The sequence below is a fragment of the Hyaena hyaena genome, unplaced genomic scaffold, assembly GCF_003009895.1.
Source record: "Hyaena hyaena isolate Hyena2069 unplaced genomic scaffold, ASM300989v1 scaffold_840, whole genome shotgun sequence".
In the NCBI taxonomy this organism is placed as follows: Eukaryota; Metazoa; Chordata; class Mammalia; order Carnivora; family Hyaenidae; genus Hyaena; species Hyaena hyaena.
The window spans coordinates 78,503-95,725 of record NW_024081475.1 but is presented as its reverse complement, the minus strand read 5'-3'; the positions used below and the strand labels follow the sequence as shown (position 1 = coordinate 95,725).

The following is a 17,223-nucleotide window of genomic DNA, read 5'->3' as shown; positions in this document are numbered from 1 at the left end:
TTTTTTTTTTTTTTAATGTTTTTTTTTTTTTTTTTATTTGGGGTAAAGATTTCTTAAAAATAAAATATTGGGGGACACCTGGGTGGCTTAGTTGGCTAAGCGTCCGACTTTGGCTTAGGTCATGATCTCACGGTTCATGAGTTCAAGCCCTCTGTTGGGCTGTCTGCTGTCAGCACAGAGCCTGCTTCAGATCTTCTGTCCCCCTCTCTCTGTCCCTCTCTGTCCTCAAAAATAAATAAACATTAAACAAAAACCTTGCGGGGGGGGCGCTTGGGAAGGTTAGTCAGTTGCGTGTCCAATTCTTGATCTTGGCTCAGGTCACGATCTCACAGTTCATGGGTTTGAACCCTGCGTCGGGCTCCTCGCTGGCAGTGTGGAACCTACTTGGGTTTGTGTCTCTCCCTCTTTCTGCCCCTCTCCTGCTCTCTCTCACTCTATCAAAATAAATAAACTTTATTATTTTTTTAAACTTTATTTACTTGTTTGAGAGAGAGAGACACAGCACAAGTGAGGGAGGGACAGAGGGAGAAAGAATCTCAGGTAGGCTCTGTGCTGTTAGCGTAGAGCCTGATGCAGGGCTCGAATTCATGAACCATAAGATCATGACCTGAGCTGAAACCCAGAGTCCAATGCTTCACCGACTGAGCCACCAAGGCGCCCCTAAGCATCTCACTCTTGATATCAGCTCAGGTTCTGATCTCAGTTGTGAGATCAAGCCCCGTGTCAGGTCCTGTGCTGGTAGCATGATGCCTCCTTGGGATTCTCTCTCTCTCTCTGTCCCTGCCCTCTCTCTCAAAATAAATAAATAAGCATTAAAAAAAGAAAAAGAGGGGCACCTGATGGCCCAGTTGGTTAAGCGTCCAATTCTTGATTTCGGCTCAGGTCATGATCTCACAGTTTGTGGGTTCAAGCCCTGCGTCAGGCTGTGCTGAGGGCATGGAGCCTCCTTGGGATTCTCTCTTTCTCTCTCTCTCCCTCCCTCCCCGACTCACACTCTCTCTGTCTCTCTCTCTCAAAATAAATAAATATTTCAAAAATTTAATATATTAAAAAAAAAGAAAAGATGAATGCAAAGAGACTTACACCAAGACACATTACAGTCAAACTGTCAACAGAGATGAAGAGAGAATCTTTTTTTTTTTTTAAATGTTTTTATTTATTTCTGAGAGAGAGAGAGAGACAGCGTGAGCAGGGGAGGGTCAGAGAGAGAGGGAGACACAGAATCCGAAACAGCCTCCAGGCTCTGAGCTAGCTGACAGCACAGAGGCCGACGCGGGGCTCGAACCCAGGAACTGTGAGATCCTGACCTGAGCCGAAGTCGGGCACTTAACCGACTGAGCCACCCAGGCGCCCCAAGGGATGTAGTTCTTTTAGAATGTATTTGAACTTATGTTGGCACCAATTTAAAATAGATTGCTATACACATAAGACATTATATATGAACCTCATGGTAACCACCAACCAAATACCTGAAATAGATATACGACCAATGAAGGAATATAAACATAACACTAAGGAAAGTCACCAAATGTCAAGGGAAGAGAGCAAGAGAAAAAGAGAGAGCGAGAGAAGAAAGGAACAAAGAAGTACAAAAATAATCAGGAAAAAGTCAACAAAATGGCAGTAAGTCCATACCTATCAATAATTACATTAAATGTAAATTCACTCAATGCTCCAATTAAAACACATCAGGTAGCTGAATAGATTAAAAAAAAAAACACAGAGATGCTGCCTACAAGAGGTTCACTTCAGACACACAGACTGAAAGTGAAGGGATGGAAAAAGATATTCCATGCACACAGCAATAACAACAAGCTGGGGTAGCAATACTTCTATCAGACAAAATAGACTGGAAAACAAATTCTCTAAAAAGAGACAAAGAAGGACATTACATAATGAAAAAGGGATCGATCCAACAAGAAGATAGAACACTTGTAAATATCTATGCACCCAACATAGAAGCACCTAAATACATAAAGTATTAATAGATGTGAAGGGAGAAATGGACAGTAATAGAATAATAGTAGGGGACCCTAACACCTCCCCTACGTCACTGGATAAATCTCTCAGACAGAAAATCAAGAAGGAAACAGTGGCCTTGAACACATTACACTTGATGGATTTAACAGATATATATAAAACATTCTACCCCAAAACAGCAGAAAACACTTTCTTTTCTTTTTTTTTTAATTAATGGGTTTTTTTTTTTCCTGAGAGAAAGAGAGAGAGCGAGAGAGAGGGAGCGAGCAAGCAGGGGAGGGTCAGAGAGAGAGGGAGACACAGAATCCAAAGTGGGCTCCAGGCTCTGAGCTAACTGTCAGCACAGAGCCCGACGAGGGGCTCGAACCCACGAACCGTGAGACTCGAACCCACGAACCGTGAGATCATGACCTGAGCTGAAGTTGGACGCATAACCGACTGAGCCACCCAGGCGCCCCAACACTTTCTTTTCAAGTGCACATGGAACATTCTCTAGGATTGATCCCACGTTAGGACACAAGACAAATCCGGATAAATTTAAAAAGACTGAAATTGTATCAAGCATCTTTTCAGACCACAGCAGTATGAAATTAGAAATCAATTACAAGAAGAAAGCTGTAGGGGCGCCTGGGGGGCTCAGTCGATTAAGTTTCTGACTTCAGCTTAGGTCATGATCTTGCAGCTCATGGGTTTGAGCCCCACACCGAGCTCTCTGCTGTCAGCGCAGAGCCCCTTTCAGATCCTCTGTCCCCATCTCTCTCTGCCCCTCCCCCTGCTTGCCCACTCTCTCTCAAAAGTAAACTTTAAAAAAGCTGTAAAAACAAACACGTAAAGGTGAAACAACATGGAATTAAACAACTAATGGGTCAATGAAGAAATCAAAGAGGAAATTTAAAAAAATACCTTGAGACAAATGAAAATGAAAACACAGAAGTCCCAAATCTGTGGGATACAGCAAAAGAAGTTCTAAGAGGGAAGGTTACAGTGATATAGGCCCAACTCGAGAACCAAGAAAAATATCAAGTAAACAATCTAACCTATGCCTAAATGAACTAGAAAAAGAACAAAGCCCAAAGTTAGTAGAAGGAAGGAAATAATAAAGGTAAGAGTGAAGGGGTGCCTGGGTGGCTCAGTTGCTTAAGCATCAGACTCTTGATTTTGGTTCAGGTCATGATCTCACAATTCAGGAGATCGAGTCCCATCATGGAGCATGCTTGGGATTCTCTCTGCCTCTCCCCAAGTTGCACATACACACGTGTGTGCACACGCGTGCTCTCTCTCTCAAAATAAGCATTTAAAAAAAAGATCAGAGTGAAAATAAATGAAATGGAGCCCCCCCCCAAAAAGACAGAAAAGATTACTGAAACTAAGAGTTGGTTCTTTGAAAAGATAAAATTGATAAAACCTGTAGCCAGACTCAGGACAAAAAAAGGGACAGCCCATATAAACAAAACCAGAAATGAAAGAGGATAAGTTACAACCAATATTACAGAAATATAAAAATAATCAGGAGACTACTAAGAACAATTATGTGCCGGGGCACCTGGGTGGCTCCGTCGGTTAAGCGTTCGACTTTGGCTCAGGTCATGATCTCACGGTTCGTGGGTTTGAGCCCCGCGTCGGGCTCTGTGCTGACTGCCAGCTCAGAGCCTGGAGCCTTTTTCAGATTCTGTTTCTCCCTCTCTCTCTGACACTCCCCTGCTCACGCTGTCTCTCTCTCTCTCTCCTAGAAATAAATAAAACATTAAAAAAAAATCACAATTATGTGCCAACAAATGGAACAGCCTAGAAGAAACAGATACATTTCTAGAAACATAACAATTGTCCAAATGAGGAAGATTACAATACAGACTGATTACTACTATGAAATTGTATCATTAATTAAAAAACTTCCAACAAAAACTCCAGGACCATATGGCTTCACAGGTAAATTCTACCAATTATTTAATGAGTTAATACTTATCCCTCTTAATTCTAAAAAACTGAAGAACTCACTCACTCCCTCACAATAAGGCCAGTATTATCTGATACCAAAATCAAAGACACCACAAATAAAAAATTAGAAGCCAATATCACTGATGCATGGATATGTAGATGCAAAAGTCTGCAACAAAATATTAGGAAATCAAATTTTATACTACATTAAAAAGATGATACACCATATTCAAGGAGGAATGACTCCAGAAATGCAAGGAAAATTCAATATCCACAAATCAAGTGGCTATACCACATTAACAAAATAAAGGATAAAAATCATGAACATCGGGGCACCTGGGTGGCTCAGTCAGTTAGGCATCTGACTTCAGCTCAGGTTATGATCTCACGGTTTGTGAGTTCAAGCCCCACATCAGGCTTTGTGCTGACAGCTCAGAGCCTGGAGCCTGCTTCAGGTTCTGTGTCTCCCTCTCTGCCCCTACTCCACTCATGCTCTGTCTCTGACTCTCAAAAATAAATAAACATTTTAAAAAATCATATGATCATCTCAATAGATGCAGAAACACCATTTTACAAAATTCCACACCCAAATAAGGTATAAACTCTCCACAAAGTGAATACAGAGAAAATATACCTCAACTTAAGAAAGGCCAGATATGACAAATCCACAGCTAACATCATACTCAATAGTGAAAAAGGTGAAAGCTTCACTGTAAGACCAAGAACAAGATAAAGAGGTCCACACTCACCACTTCTATTCAACATAATATTGGAAGTTGTAGCCAGAAGACAAGAATAATAAATAAAAGGCATCCAAACTGGTAAAAAAGAAGTAAAACTGTCACTACGTGCAAAAAACATTACATATAGAAAACTCTAAAGACTCCACCATCCATGCTATTTGTCAACTGTACCTCAAAAAAATTCTTTTTGGGCACGCGGGTGGTTCAGTGGGTTAAGCACCCAATTCTTGATTTTGGCTCAGGTCCTGATCTCACAGTTAAGGAGTTTGAGCCCCATGTTGGGCTCTGCACTGACAGCAGAGTCTGCTTGGGATTCTCTCTCTCTCCCCCTCTCTCTCTGCCCCTCCTCCCTCTCAAATAAAAAAACATTTAAAAAATCCCTTTTAGGGCACCTGGGTGGCTCAGTAAGTTGAGTGTCCAAATCTTGACTTCGGCTCAGGTCATGATCTCCTGGTTCCTGAGTTCGAGCCCTGCATCAGGCTCTGCGCAGACAGTGCGGAGCCTGCTTGGGGTTCTCTCCCCTTCTCTCTCTGCCCATCCCCTGCTCACTCTCGCTCTAAAAAAATAAATACATTGAGGGAGTTAAGGTGGCAGAGAAGTAGGGGGACCAGGATTTTCTTCATCTCTCAACCACAGCTGTATTGAGGTCAGATCCCTCGGAACACTCAGGACATCAATCTGCGGAGTGGCAGAAGGTTCTCCAGGTGGAGGGAGACAGCTTTGCAGGACCCGCGTGCGTGTATGTGAATTGGGGGACATAAAGTGGCATAGGCATGGAGGGGACGGTACCCCTTTTGTGGAAGGACAAAAGGGAGAGAAAGAGAGGGAGGCTGTGAAACCTCTCCAGACCACAGCCTAGGGAATGAGAAACACAGAGAGTGCCAGTTTCTGTTCTGCAAACAGCCTTAGGACCTGAAACTTGGAGGTTTCAAAAGTGCCAGACTTTCTCCAGAGCGAAGCCAGAGCTGTGTGCATGCACCTGGAGGGGAGGGGAGCCGGCCCGGGGTGCTGTAGCCATCTCAGGGCCACACCAGGAGATAACAGTCCCCTTCCTCGAGTACTGTGGGAAGAGGGTTGAGGGTTACTGCCCTCCGCCCAAGGACAAAAGACCCTGCAGGCGTCAGCCAGAGGCCCCTGTCAGCCGGGTGCAGTGGCACCACCCCAAAACCAGGACCACGCGGGCCAGGATCCTTCAAGACGTGGGGTTTCGAAGCCAGCCAAGCGCCTAGGAGGAGCGGAGACCGAGGAGCAGGGCAAACGGACCACCCGTGCCGCCCTGTAACGGCTGTGTGAACAGCATGGTCTGGGACACCGGGGCATCACCATCTTCCTCCCCATCACCGACATGCTGGGGCTTTGCTGGGGCTTTGGGGAGCAGCATCATGAGCCCCGGTGGGGGCAGGACCTGCTTACACCAAAGCCCACCCCTCCATGCCCGGTGACTCCTTTTGGGGGTAGGTGGGAAGATGGACACGGGGGGGGGCAGTGGAGGGGGGACCAGAGGGCCTCTCCTCCAGCCCAGCCCGGCCCCTGGTCCCCGGCACCAACCGACAACTGTTGTTTTTGTTTGTTTTTGTCTGTTTGTTCTCTTCTCTTTCCTTTTTCTTTCTACCCTTTCCTTTTTTTCTTTTGGAATCAGGCTCATAGTTTCTGTTTTGTTTTTGGTCAATTCTTATTTTACACACACACACTTTTTTTTGTTTTGTTTGTTTAATCAGGCATTTATTTTTACTCTATTCTTTTTAAACCTTTTTCTGTAGTTTCCTTTCTCTTTCTCAGGATTTAGCCGTATAGTTTTTCTTTATTTCTTTGCTTGGTCTTTTCTTCCCTTTCATTCTTCTCTTTGAATGGGATCAAGCTTGCCTCCCCCCTCCTTTTCTTTCAGGGTTACTTCAACAAACAAGTGAAAACACACCTGGTGGAAGGTCCAAACATTCCACCACTACAAGCAAGGAGGAGCTTTGTAGAGGACTGACCAGTGGGACAGAGCAGTCAAACGCAACCCACAGAGGGTACGTAACACACAACAAAAACACTTCCTGAAGTGCCAGGCCCTGGGTAGTGTAGGACTCCCTTTTTTTTTTTTTTTAATTTTTTTTTTTTATTTATTTCTAGGNTTATTTATTTCTAGGAGAGAGAGAGAGAGCGAGCGTGAGCAGGGGAGGGACAGAGAGAGAGGGAGTAACAGACTGAAACAGGCTCCAGGCTCTGAGCTGGCAGTCAGCACAGAGCCCGACGCGGGGCTCGAACCCACAAACCGCGAGATCATGACCTAAGCGAAAGTCAGACGCTTAACCGACTAAGCCACCCAGGCGCCCCAGGAGTCCCTTTTAATATAGTAGTTCTTGCACATAACAAGCTATTAAAACATGTGAGAGACAGAAACTTAGCCAAAAAAAATTCTCCTCAAAAGAGTATTCAGGAAGAAGTCACAGCCGGAGAATTGCTCAAAACATATATAAAAATATATGTGAACAAGAATTCAGAATAACAGTCATAAGACTAATAGCTGGGCTTGAAAAAAACATAGAAGACAGCAAAGAATCTCTTGCTGAGAGATCAAAGACCTAACAAATAGTTATGATGAATTAAGAAATGCTATACACAAGATGCAAAATAAACTAGACACAGTGGTAGGGAGGACGGGAGGAGTAGAGGAGAGAACGGGCGAAAGAGAAGATAAAATTATGGAAAATGAAGAAGCTGAAAAAAAGAGGGAAGTATATTACTAGATCATGAAGGGGAGAATTAGAGGGCGAAGCGATTCCATAAAATGAAACAATACTTATCCTAGGAGTTCCAGAAGAAGAAGAGCGAGAGAAAGGGGCAGAAGGTTTATTGAACAAATTACAGCTGAGAACTTCCCTAATCTGGGGCAGGAAACAGGCATCCAAGTCCAAGAGGCACAGTGAACTCCCTTCAAAATCAACAAAAACAGGTCAACACCAGGACATATCATAGTCAAACTGGCAAAATACAAAGAGAATTCTGAAAGCAGCTAGGGACAGATGGGTCTTCACCTATAGGGACAGATGGGCCTTCACCTACAAGGGCAGACACATAAGGGTAGTAGCAGAGCTGTCCATGGAAATGCGGCAGACCGTAAGGGGGAAAATGAAATATTCAATGTGCTGAATAGGAAAAATATGCACCAAGAATCCTTTATCCAGCAAGGCTCTCATTCAGAATAGAAGGACAGATCAACGACAAAGCATGGAAGGGCATCCAACTGGAAAAAGACAGTTGCTTCAGCAAATGCTTGCAGGAGAACTGGACAACTACAAGCAGAATGAAACTGGACCACTTTCTTACACCATACACAAAATTAAATTCAAAATGGATGAAAGACCTAAATGTGAGACAGGAAACCATTAAAATCCTACAGGAGAAAACAGGCAGCAACCTCTCTGACCTCAGCTGCAGCAACTTCTTACTTGACATGTCACTGAAGGCCAGGGAAATAAAAGCAAAAATTAACTACTGGGACCACATCAAAATAAAAAGCTTCTGCTCAGCAAAGGACAATCAACAAAACTAAAAGGCAACCCGACGGAATGGGAGACTTTATTTGCAAATGACATATTGGATAAAGGGTTAGTATCTAAAATCTATAAAGAACTTACCAAACTCAACACCCCAAAACCAAATAATCCGGTGAAGAAATGGGCAGAAGACAGGAATAGACAATTTTCCGAAGAAGACATCCAGATGACCAACCCACACGTGAAAAGATGCTCACCATCGCTCACTATCAGGGAAATACAAATCAAAACCACAGGCGAGATACCGTCTCACACTTGTCAGAGTGGCTAAAAGTAACGGCTCAGGAAACAAGAGATGTTGGTGAGGATGTAGAGAGAGGGGAACCCTCCTGCACTGTTGGTGGGGATGCAGACTGGTGCGGCCACTTTCGAAAACAGTGTGGAAGATCTTTAAAAAGTTAAAAATAGAACTACCTTGGGGCGCCTGGGTGGCTCAGTCGGTTGAGTGTCCGACTTCGGCTCAGGTCACGATCTCACCGTTCGTGGGTTCGAGCCCCGCGTTGGGCTCTGTGCTGACAGCTCAGAGCCTGGAGCCTGCTTCGGATTCTGGGTCTCCTTCTCTCTCTAGCCCTCCCCCGCTCACGCTCTCTCTCTCTGTCTCTCAAAAATAAATAAATGTAAAAAAAAAAAAATTAAAAAAAAATAGAACTACCTTATGATCCAGCAATCGCACTACTAGGAATTTATCTAAAAGATACGGGAGTGCTGAATCGAAGGCGCACTTGCACCCTAATGTTTATAGCAACACTTTCAACAATAGCCAAATTATGGAAAGAGTCCAAATGTCCATCAACTGATGAATGGATTAAGAAGATGTGGTCTACAATGGGCTACTACTCAGTGATGAAAAAGAATGAAATCTTGCCAACTGCAACAATGTGGATGGAACTAGAGGGCATTACGTTACACAGAATAAACCAGAGAAAGGCAGATATTACATGATTTCACTCATATGTGGAATCTGAGAAACTTAACAGATGATCATAGGGGAAGGGAAGGAAAAATAAGATAAAAACAGAGAAGGAGGCAAATCATAAGAGCCTCTTAAATGAAGAAAATAAACTGAGGGTTGTTGGGGGTGGGGCAAATGGGGGATGGACACTGAGGAGGGCACTTGTTGGGATGAGCACTGGCTGTCATATGTAAGTGATGAATCCCTGGGTTCTACTCCTGAAGCCAAGACTACACAGGATGTTAACTCACTTGAAAATAAATAAATACATAAATAAATAGACAAACTAAAAAAAAATTTTCTTAAAAGTCCTTTGTAAGGCTAACATGGGACATGCAATCAGCTACTGGGTTGAGAAAAAATAATTCAAAATAACAGACACATTCGTTTTAATACTGAGCCCATCTGTGAATAGGAAATTAGCACCCCCATGAATTACAATTTAAAAAGAAATTAATAAGTTAAAATCCACTAACATGTTTTAATCATGAGGTATGTTCAATGTTTTTAAATTTTAAGGGATAGAATAAGCATAAATCACAAGAAGAAAAAAACTGAGCTGTACTTAAAGTTCTTCACTTAACAAAATTTTTACAATAGTCTCTGGATTAGAACAAACGTTTACAGTTTAAAAGTGTATTTTTAAATCACTTACTCTGGTTCTGGATTCTTTGGAGAAAGTCCCCATACTTCAGGAGCTCCCAATTCTCCAATCCTCTCTCTCTCACTTAATCTCCTAGAAGATATAGGCATACAAATTATTAATTCCATGGCTAACTTGTCTCCTAAACCGATCATCAATTCAAAGGAGTCCAGTTAAGTTCTACTTTCCCTTTATGTTTTTAAAATTTAAATTAAGTGTAAACCCGACACTTATGATCTCCTGTTCTTGACAGTACTATTAAATGGTACAGACTACAGAGAGCCTGAGAGTCCAAACCAGAACAGCCCAGAAGACTGTCAAGTGCATCTCTTCTACCTCATGCATGACAGGGTTCCTAATTGCTCATTTCATCTTCTGCAATAGTGACACAAACAGTTTTGTATTTGGAAATAACTTCTTTGTTTATACACATTTATAAGAGTAAAGAGCAGGCTCTACTTTTGATTTAACCAAACCCATGTTCAGAAACTCCGGAATTAATAAAGAAAATAAAAATGAAGCAGTAGAAGTAGAAAATAAAGACAGCTCTGAAAATGAAAGAAATGTCTTATTTGACTAAAACTGTCCTCAATGAGATACAGGGTTTGTTTTCTCTATTTTCCCTTTAGTTCCTTTTTGGAAAAGGAATATATCCTCCATCTATTCTTGGAGGACATGAAAAAAAATTTTTTTTATGTTGTGGTTTCTTTTAATATTGGTCATAAACAAACAAACTCCAAAAAACTAAGGCTCAATTCCTCGAAGTTTAGCTGCCTGTGACTCCACCTGTTAAAAACAAAAAAACAAAAAAACAAAACCCTTACAAGATAAATTGATTTGATTGCTTGAATATACTATTTTTTACTTCTTTCTTCAGGTATTAAAATCATGCAGAATTAGACTCAAGTTTCCCATTTAAAGAAATAGCCTAAAAGGGACATACTTATAACCCAACTTGGAATATATGCATACAGGGGGAAGAATGAACAGCCAAGTTCTCATCCCTGCTGCCACCAGCTTCATCTGCACTCTTAAGATAAATTATTCATCTTCTAAGTGTACAAATACAAATTTCATCCAAGAAGTTCCAACATCTTTTGGTGACGGTTGTCCAGTAAAGAGGTTGGTTGCTTTCTGCCTTAACACAGCCAGGAGATAACTTTCTGAAAAATTTAATTTGGAGAGGTAGGTCTCCATCCTAAGTCAGTACTGTTTTTATTGTTTCTGCTTCCCATGCAGGAAACCCTAAGAGCTAACACTCAACGACTATTTATTAGGTTCCAGGCACTAAATCATTACAACAACTCTAAATGCCCTGGCACTAATTTTTCCTCTTTTAAACGGTTAAGAAATAAAGCCCAGGGAAGTTAAGAAAAGTGCTCAAGGTCACGCAACTATTAAGCAGCAAAACGGGGCTTGAATAGTAATTCCAAAAATAATAATAATAACAAAAATGTGATGTGGATAAAAAAGCGCACACTGCTTATAAAGATAATCAAAGTTAAAAAAAAAAAAAAAAGCAGGGCTTCAAACTCAGGCAGTCTGATCCTGGAGCCTGTCCTCTTCACCAATGCTTTATTACTTCCCATTCTTGGAAGAAAAAGATTTATGGAGACATCTCCCCGCTGTCGGAACCTTAACCTGCCCCTCAATGCCTGTGAAACTTTTCCATTTCTTTTCCAACACACAGCACAGGTAAAGCACTTAGTACAGTGCCTGACATACCATTCAATAAGCACTGGCTGTGAAGACTTACACAGCAACAATTATATAACCTTTTCCCTTTCCCCTTCTTAAACGATTCACTTTCCCACTCCAGTACTCACTCTCCTGGGAGGACGCTTGATCTCACCCTGGCCTCGTTTTGCACGGCCAAACCAGAGACTATTTAACAAGACCCCTTTCAACGCCGCCGAATCAACAGTCCCGCCGATCACTTTTCCTACATGCGATCATCTCTTCTCAGAGGTTTTTCTCCTCTTCGATGTAAATAAACTCTGTGATCTCAAAGCTTTCCCAACTCGCCGCCAAACATTTCCGCTTGCGCCTCCCGCTGTCATCCCCAACCCGTCCGATCACTCAACAAGCGATGGTTCTGCGCCTACAAAGTGCTAGGCACTCCGCTAACTTTGTGACCAACAAAACGGGGCCCTTCGGTCCCGTGAGCTCAATCTAGTGCCAAATGAAAGCACGCTCCACGTGGGCCCCTGAGCACCCTTAAGGCTTCGGCTCGGCTCGCGAGTTCGAATCCCACGCATCCTGCCGCCGGCCGTCAGCCGGCACGGAGCCCCCAGGTCCTCTTTCTCCCTCGGTCTCCGCCCCTCCCTCCACTCGCGCGCTCTCTCGCTCAGAAATAAACAAACATGTACCCAAAAGCATGCTTCACAAATACAAATGACACAACCAAGCAAATACTGTAATCCCGGTAGGTCTGAAGCTCTGCACAGCAGCGCGACACGCCAGAAGGTAGGAGACACCGGGGCGCCGCGGGGAGGGGTGAAAAACCAGGGGAAGAAAAGGGCGAAAAAAGGCGTCGTGGTGGGTGGACAGAAGGGACAGAAAGGGGCGCCAGGCAGGCAGAGCGCGAACTGCGAACAGTCAGAAGGCGGAGGGGTGGGGGGTGAGCCGAAAGTCCGACTGCGGAGGCAGGGGGGCTCCCGCCGGAGAAGGCGTGCCCGCCTCACTCACTTTTGCCTCAGGCTCTCCTCCCTCTCCTTGTCCAGAAGGCTCGGCCACGGCTTGTCGCTCCCGTAGGGGCGTGAGTAGCCGCCATAATACGCGGTAGAGGAGGCAGAAGAGAAGAGGTTGCCCCGCGGCGCCGAGGGCCGCTCCCGGGAGCGTGACCGCGAGCGGGATCGGTAACACTGGTTTCGGGACCCTTGGCCGAAGCCACCTAGCTGATGGCCGACACCATTCCGGTCCCCAGACCGGGAGCAAGAGTGCGAGCGAGAGCTCGAGCGAGAGCGGCGGCCCCGCGGGGAGCGGGCGGATTTGCAGAGCTTAGGGCTCTTCGACGAACTGCGACGCTTCCCCCCAGAGGCCGAGGCCTCCCCCTCCGGGCTGCGCGAACGCGACACCGGAGCCATCGCGGCCACCGGGTCCCGCGAGCCGCGGGTTCCCTCGGCCGCTAGAAAAGGGAGCGCTCTCGCGAGCCGAGGAAGATCTCGGTTGCTTCGGATCCGGAGCCAGCCGTCGCGCCACCACCGAATCTGCAGAAACCTTGGAAACAGTTCCGGGTACGTCGGCAAATTCCTTCCCCCGACTTAGGCGGTCCTGCCGTCGGGACAGGATGTGTGTATGGGTATAATGAAGCCGGCGGGGCAACTGGATCCGCCCATCCTTCCGGTCCCGGGTGGAGCTGCTCAAATGTAAACTGGACTGGAGACCTGGTCCTTTCTTCAGCCTCGAATCGAAATACCTGAAGGGAAGGGCGAGAGGCCCCAGGAGACGGTTCACTGAGCAGCCGTATGAATGACAAACCCAGTATGACTTTATATGTATATGTTTGCGTGTATATATATGCCTGTAGGAGTATACCGCTCCCCCCCCACAGTTTTTTTCTTTCTAATCTCAAACAAAGTAAGTAGTCTTTATCAAAACTGGTTGTGAGCTATGATGTCTAAGCCCCACTTCGCCCAGTTAGCTTAGAGGACACAAATTCTGTGTTACTAACTTGAGCATGGGAGCGCCCGGTTGGGGGGGGGGGTGTTCAGTGGGTTGAGCCACCTACTCATGATTTCTTTTCAGGAGGATTGGAGCCCCGTGGGGGTCTCTGCGCTGAGAGCGCGGAGCCTGCTTGGATTCTCTCTCTGCCCCTCCCACACTCATTCTAAGTAAACAAACAAACAAACAAACATTTTTTTAAAAAAGTACTTGAGCCTGATACACTATAGTTAAGTTTGTTGCCTAGAGAAAACTGCATATTTATTCCCTAGATGTTCATCTCCACTAATGTGCGCCAGCAAAAGGAATTTGTAACCCCCTTCTTGTCAGGCCCTGTAAACGAGTCCCATCATATGCTAGCTCAGCAATACATGATTAATGGTAATTTTTTCTATTCATTTTATACTGTTTTTATTTTTTAATGTTTATTTATTTTGAGAGAGAGAGGAGATGGAGAGGAGAGGGGCAGAAAGAGAGAGGAAGAGAGAGAGAATCCCAAGCAGCCTCTGTGCAATCAGTGCAGAGCCCAACTCAGAGCTCCATCTCACAAATCATGAGATCATGACCTGAAGGGAAATCAAGAGTTGAATGCTTAATGGGCGGAGCCTCCCAGGCACCCCTTTTATACTGTTTTTAAATGAAAGAACATTCGAACACTAATTCTACTGACTATAATCTTTGAAGGCACAATGAGTTTGCTGTGGACAACATGGAATCCAGTCTACTAGTAGCTTGATGGCTTTGTGGGCCTTTCCTCCTAAGAAGTAACTTATCAGACCATGAAAACTAATGCCATTGATTATTGGAAATCTCCTTTTTTAGAATTTAAAGGAAAATAGGTTAACGTAATGTAAAAGGAAAATGTTGGACCACACGATTGGATATCTTCTATGTAAAAACAATTGGTCATGGGATGAGGGCCAAGAACCGAATTGAGTAGGAGACATTATATGATTTGGGATGAGGATCTGGAGAAATTTCTAATAAGGTTTTGGTTGGAAAACCTACACCTAACTTTTGTGACACCAGGCTGTACACTTTAACATCAACTGCCTATCAACTGTGGAAGCCCAGCCAAGACAAGGAATCAGTCACACTTCCATTGATCCGTTCTTTGCAGGAGTTAAATCATTTATGTGTTAAAGACTCTGAAGGCATTCGGCTTCCATTAATTAGTTCTTTTTGCAATTTGAGTTGCCTAGACAGGTGCGTGGCTACCACCGAGAGCACCAAGGCAGGTAACTAGGTGGTAGAAATGGGCGTTAAGGTAGTGGGAGTCGGGGGGGGGGAGTCTTTTATACCAATAATTGTTAAAGAAGATGCAAGACTATGGGGTGCCTGGCTGGCTCAGTCGGAAGAACATATGACTCTTGATCTCAGGGTCGTGAGTTCTAGCCCCATATTTGGTGTAGATATTACTTAACATAGATAAGCAGGGTGTAGGTATTACTTAAAATAGACAAACAGACAAACTTAAAAAAAAAAAACAATTGCAAGACCAAAACAAAGTTTTGTCTTTTAAAAAAAATTTTTAAAATGTTTATTTATTTTTGGGGGTTGCAGAGAGAGGGGTAGAGAGAGGGAAACAGAGGATCCAAAGCAGGCTCCAGGCAGAAAGCCTGATGTGGAGCTCCAACTCATGAACTGGGAGATCATGACCTGAGCCGAAATCAGACAATTAACTGACTGAACCATCCAGATCCCCCTAAAACAAAGTTTTAAACCTCTATTCTGTTTTTGAAAAGATTTATGGGCTTAAAATGAACTAAATAAATATTTTGTTTGTTTTATAGATTTATTTTCAAAGGACATAACAGACAATTTAAATACAAGTCTATGGATGCCTGCATGGCTCAGTCAGTTACGCATCTGACTCTTGATTTTGGTTTGGGTCATGATCTCATGTTGTGAGTTCAAGCCCCACTTTGGGCTCCGTGCTGGCAGCATGGAGCCTGCTTAGGATTCTCTCTCTCTGCCCCTCCCTACTCACGCTGTCTCTGTCCCTCTGAAAATAAATAAGAAAACTTAAAAATTTTAAATTAAAAATAAATAAATATATAAATACACGTCTAAACGGAATTACTCTGTCATGGGGCACCTGGGTGGCTCAGTTGGTTAAGCAAGGGACTTCGGCTCAGGTCATGATCTCAGGGTTAGTGAGTTTGAGCCCCACATCAGGCTCTGTGCTATCAGTGCAGAGCTCGCTTCAGATCCTCTATCTCCCTCTCTCTGCCCCTCCCCCACTTGCACTTTCCATTTCTCTCTCAAAAATAAACATTAAAAAAAAAAAGAATTACTCTGTCAAAGGCAGGGATAATGCCAAAACACGTTCTCACTTCCAGACACTCGCAAGCATCTTCTGAGTCTTTTCTCAGTGAAAAAAAGGTGTTTAATATTTTATTCATATACATCCTTCTTATCTGCAATGTAATCTACAATTTTTTATGGACACGTTAACTTCTCTGCATCTGTATCAGGAATTTCAAACCCAAATTCGTCCTCCATGACCATGATAATCTACACTTGGTCCAAACTGTCTAAGCCCAGGTCTTTCATAAAGTGGGAATTATTTACCAAGGGCTTTTCTGGGTCAGTCATGCCGTAGGGTTTCAAGACATAAAGAACATGGTCCTTGATTTCCTCTAACGTCAAAGTGCATCACTATGCTGGTGGCACAATCGTGTAACTGGGACCTGCGGGAGTACTGAGGTGGGCCACGGAGCCCAAGGCCTCCTCCAGGCCCCTGCGCTGCACAAGATGATGCTAAGGGACAAGGCCACCACCAGCGTGGGAGCCCCAGGCAGCAGCATGAAGGCTCAGGGCAGTCGGCAGACACAAGTGGAGAGGACGTGAGCCTCCATGGCTACGCCAACCCCAGATCTGAACTAAATAATTAAACAGAATAATTTTCTTCCTCAATACTTCTTGTTCCTGGTTGAAACAGACTTGTGATCTCCAGTAACTCTACTTTGGTGCTGGTTTGTCCAGTCCCTCAAACTCGTGGCTTACTAGGATTTCTTCTTTGATGATGAATTGATGCTTCATTTATGGGAAGAAGTTTGATGACATTAGGCCTCTAGATGTATGTAAAATTGCTCCAACTCTTGGATCAGCCCATAGGAATTTCACATTGGAAAGACTGAGCCATAAATGGACAATTCTTTCTAATTTAACCTCACCAAGAGGAGCTATGTCTGCCAATAGGTAGAAATGTGGCCAGAGCTTGTGGGAGTGTTCTGATGACTGAAAATAACACAGGATGAAATGGAATGATGTGACCATTCCAGGATATATTTGAGGTAAAGATTCTGCTGGTGTGTGTGAGTGTGTTTGTGTGTATGTGCGTGTGTGCACGTGTGCGGGCGCGCAGGCACACATGTGGGCAAAAGACAGGGAGAAGAAAAAGTGAATGATGCACTGCCCAGTGCATGACTTGGATAGAGAATTTGAGTGCTTTGCTGCCCTCTAGGTCCCTATGGGAATAGGATGTTGGCCAACTATGCCGGCTGCTAATGCTGAGTGTAATGAAGCTCACAGTCAATATCTGAGAGGGGTGGAGAATGAGGAAGTTCCAGAATTTGGCATATAACCCAGATCCTGAAAGCACAGCCAGTGCTCATGGTGTCACAGAGTCCAAATAAAATTGAACAACTGTCAATTCACATCTATGTATGAAAGAGGAGGAAAGGGAAAGAAGGGTTAATACAGAGATGAAGATAATACGGCCCTCTGCTCCTGCGTCATTTTACTCCACTGACGTTCTTT

At 44.0% G+C, this 17,223-nt stretch overlaps 1 protein-coding gene and 1 pseudogene across 1 annotated transcript in view; both read right to left on the bottom strand.

The window, feature by feature from the left end:
• Nucleotides 1-13,023, bottom strand: part of LOC120222138 (NFKB activating protein) — a 24,496-nt gene extending 11,473 nt beyond the window's left edge. The window contains exons 1-2 of the mRNA XM_039219842.1: nucleotides 12,484-13,023; nucleotides 9,808-9,888 (exon numbers count right to left, since the gene is read on the bottom strand). Of these exons, the coding sequence (XP_039075773.1) occupies nucleotides 9,808-9,888; nucleotides 12,484-12,881 (479 nt within the window). The 5' untranslated portion in view covers nucleotides 12,882-13,023. The remainder of the gene's footprint in view (nucleotides 1-9,807; nucleotides 9,889-12,483) is intronic.
• Nucleotides 13,024-15,815: 2,792 nt separating this feature from the next.
• Nucleotides 15,816-16,319, bottom strand: LOC120222143 (annotated as a pseudogene).
• Nucleotides 16,320-17,223: the final 904 nt, after the last annotated feature.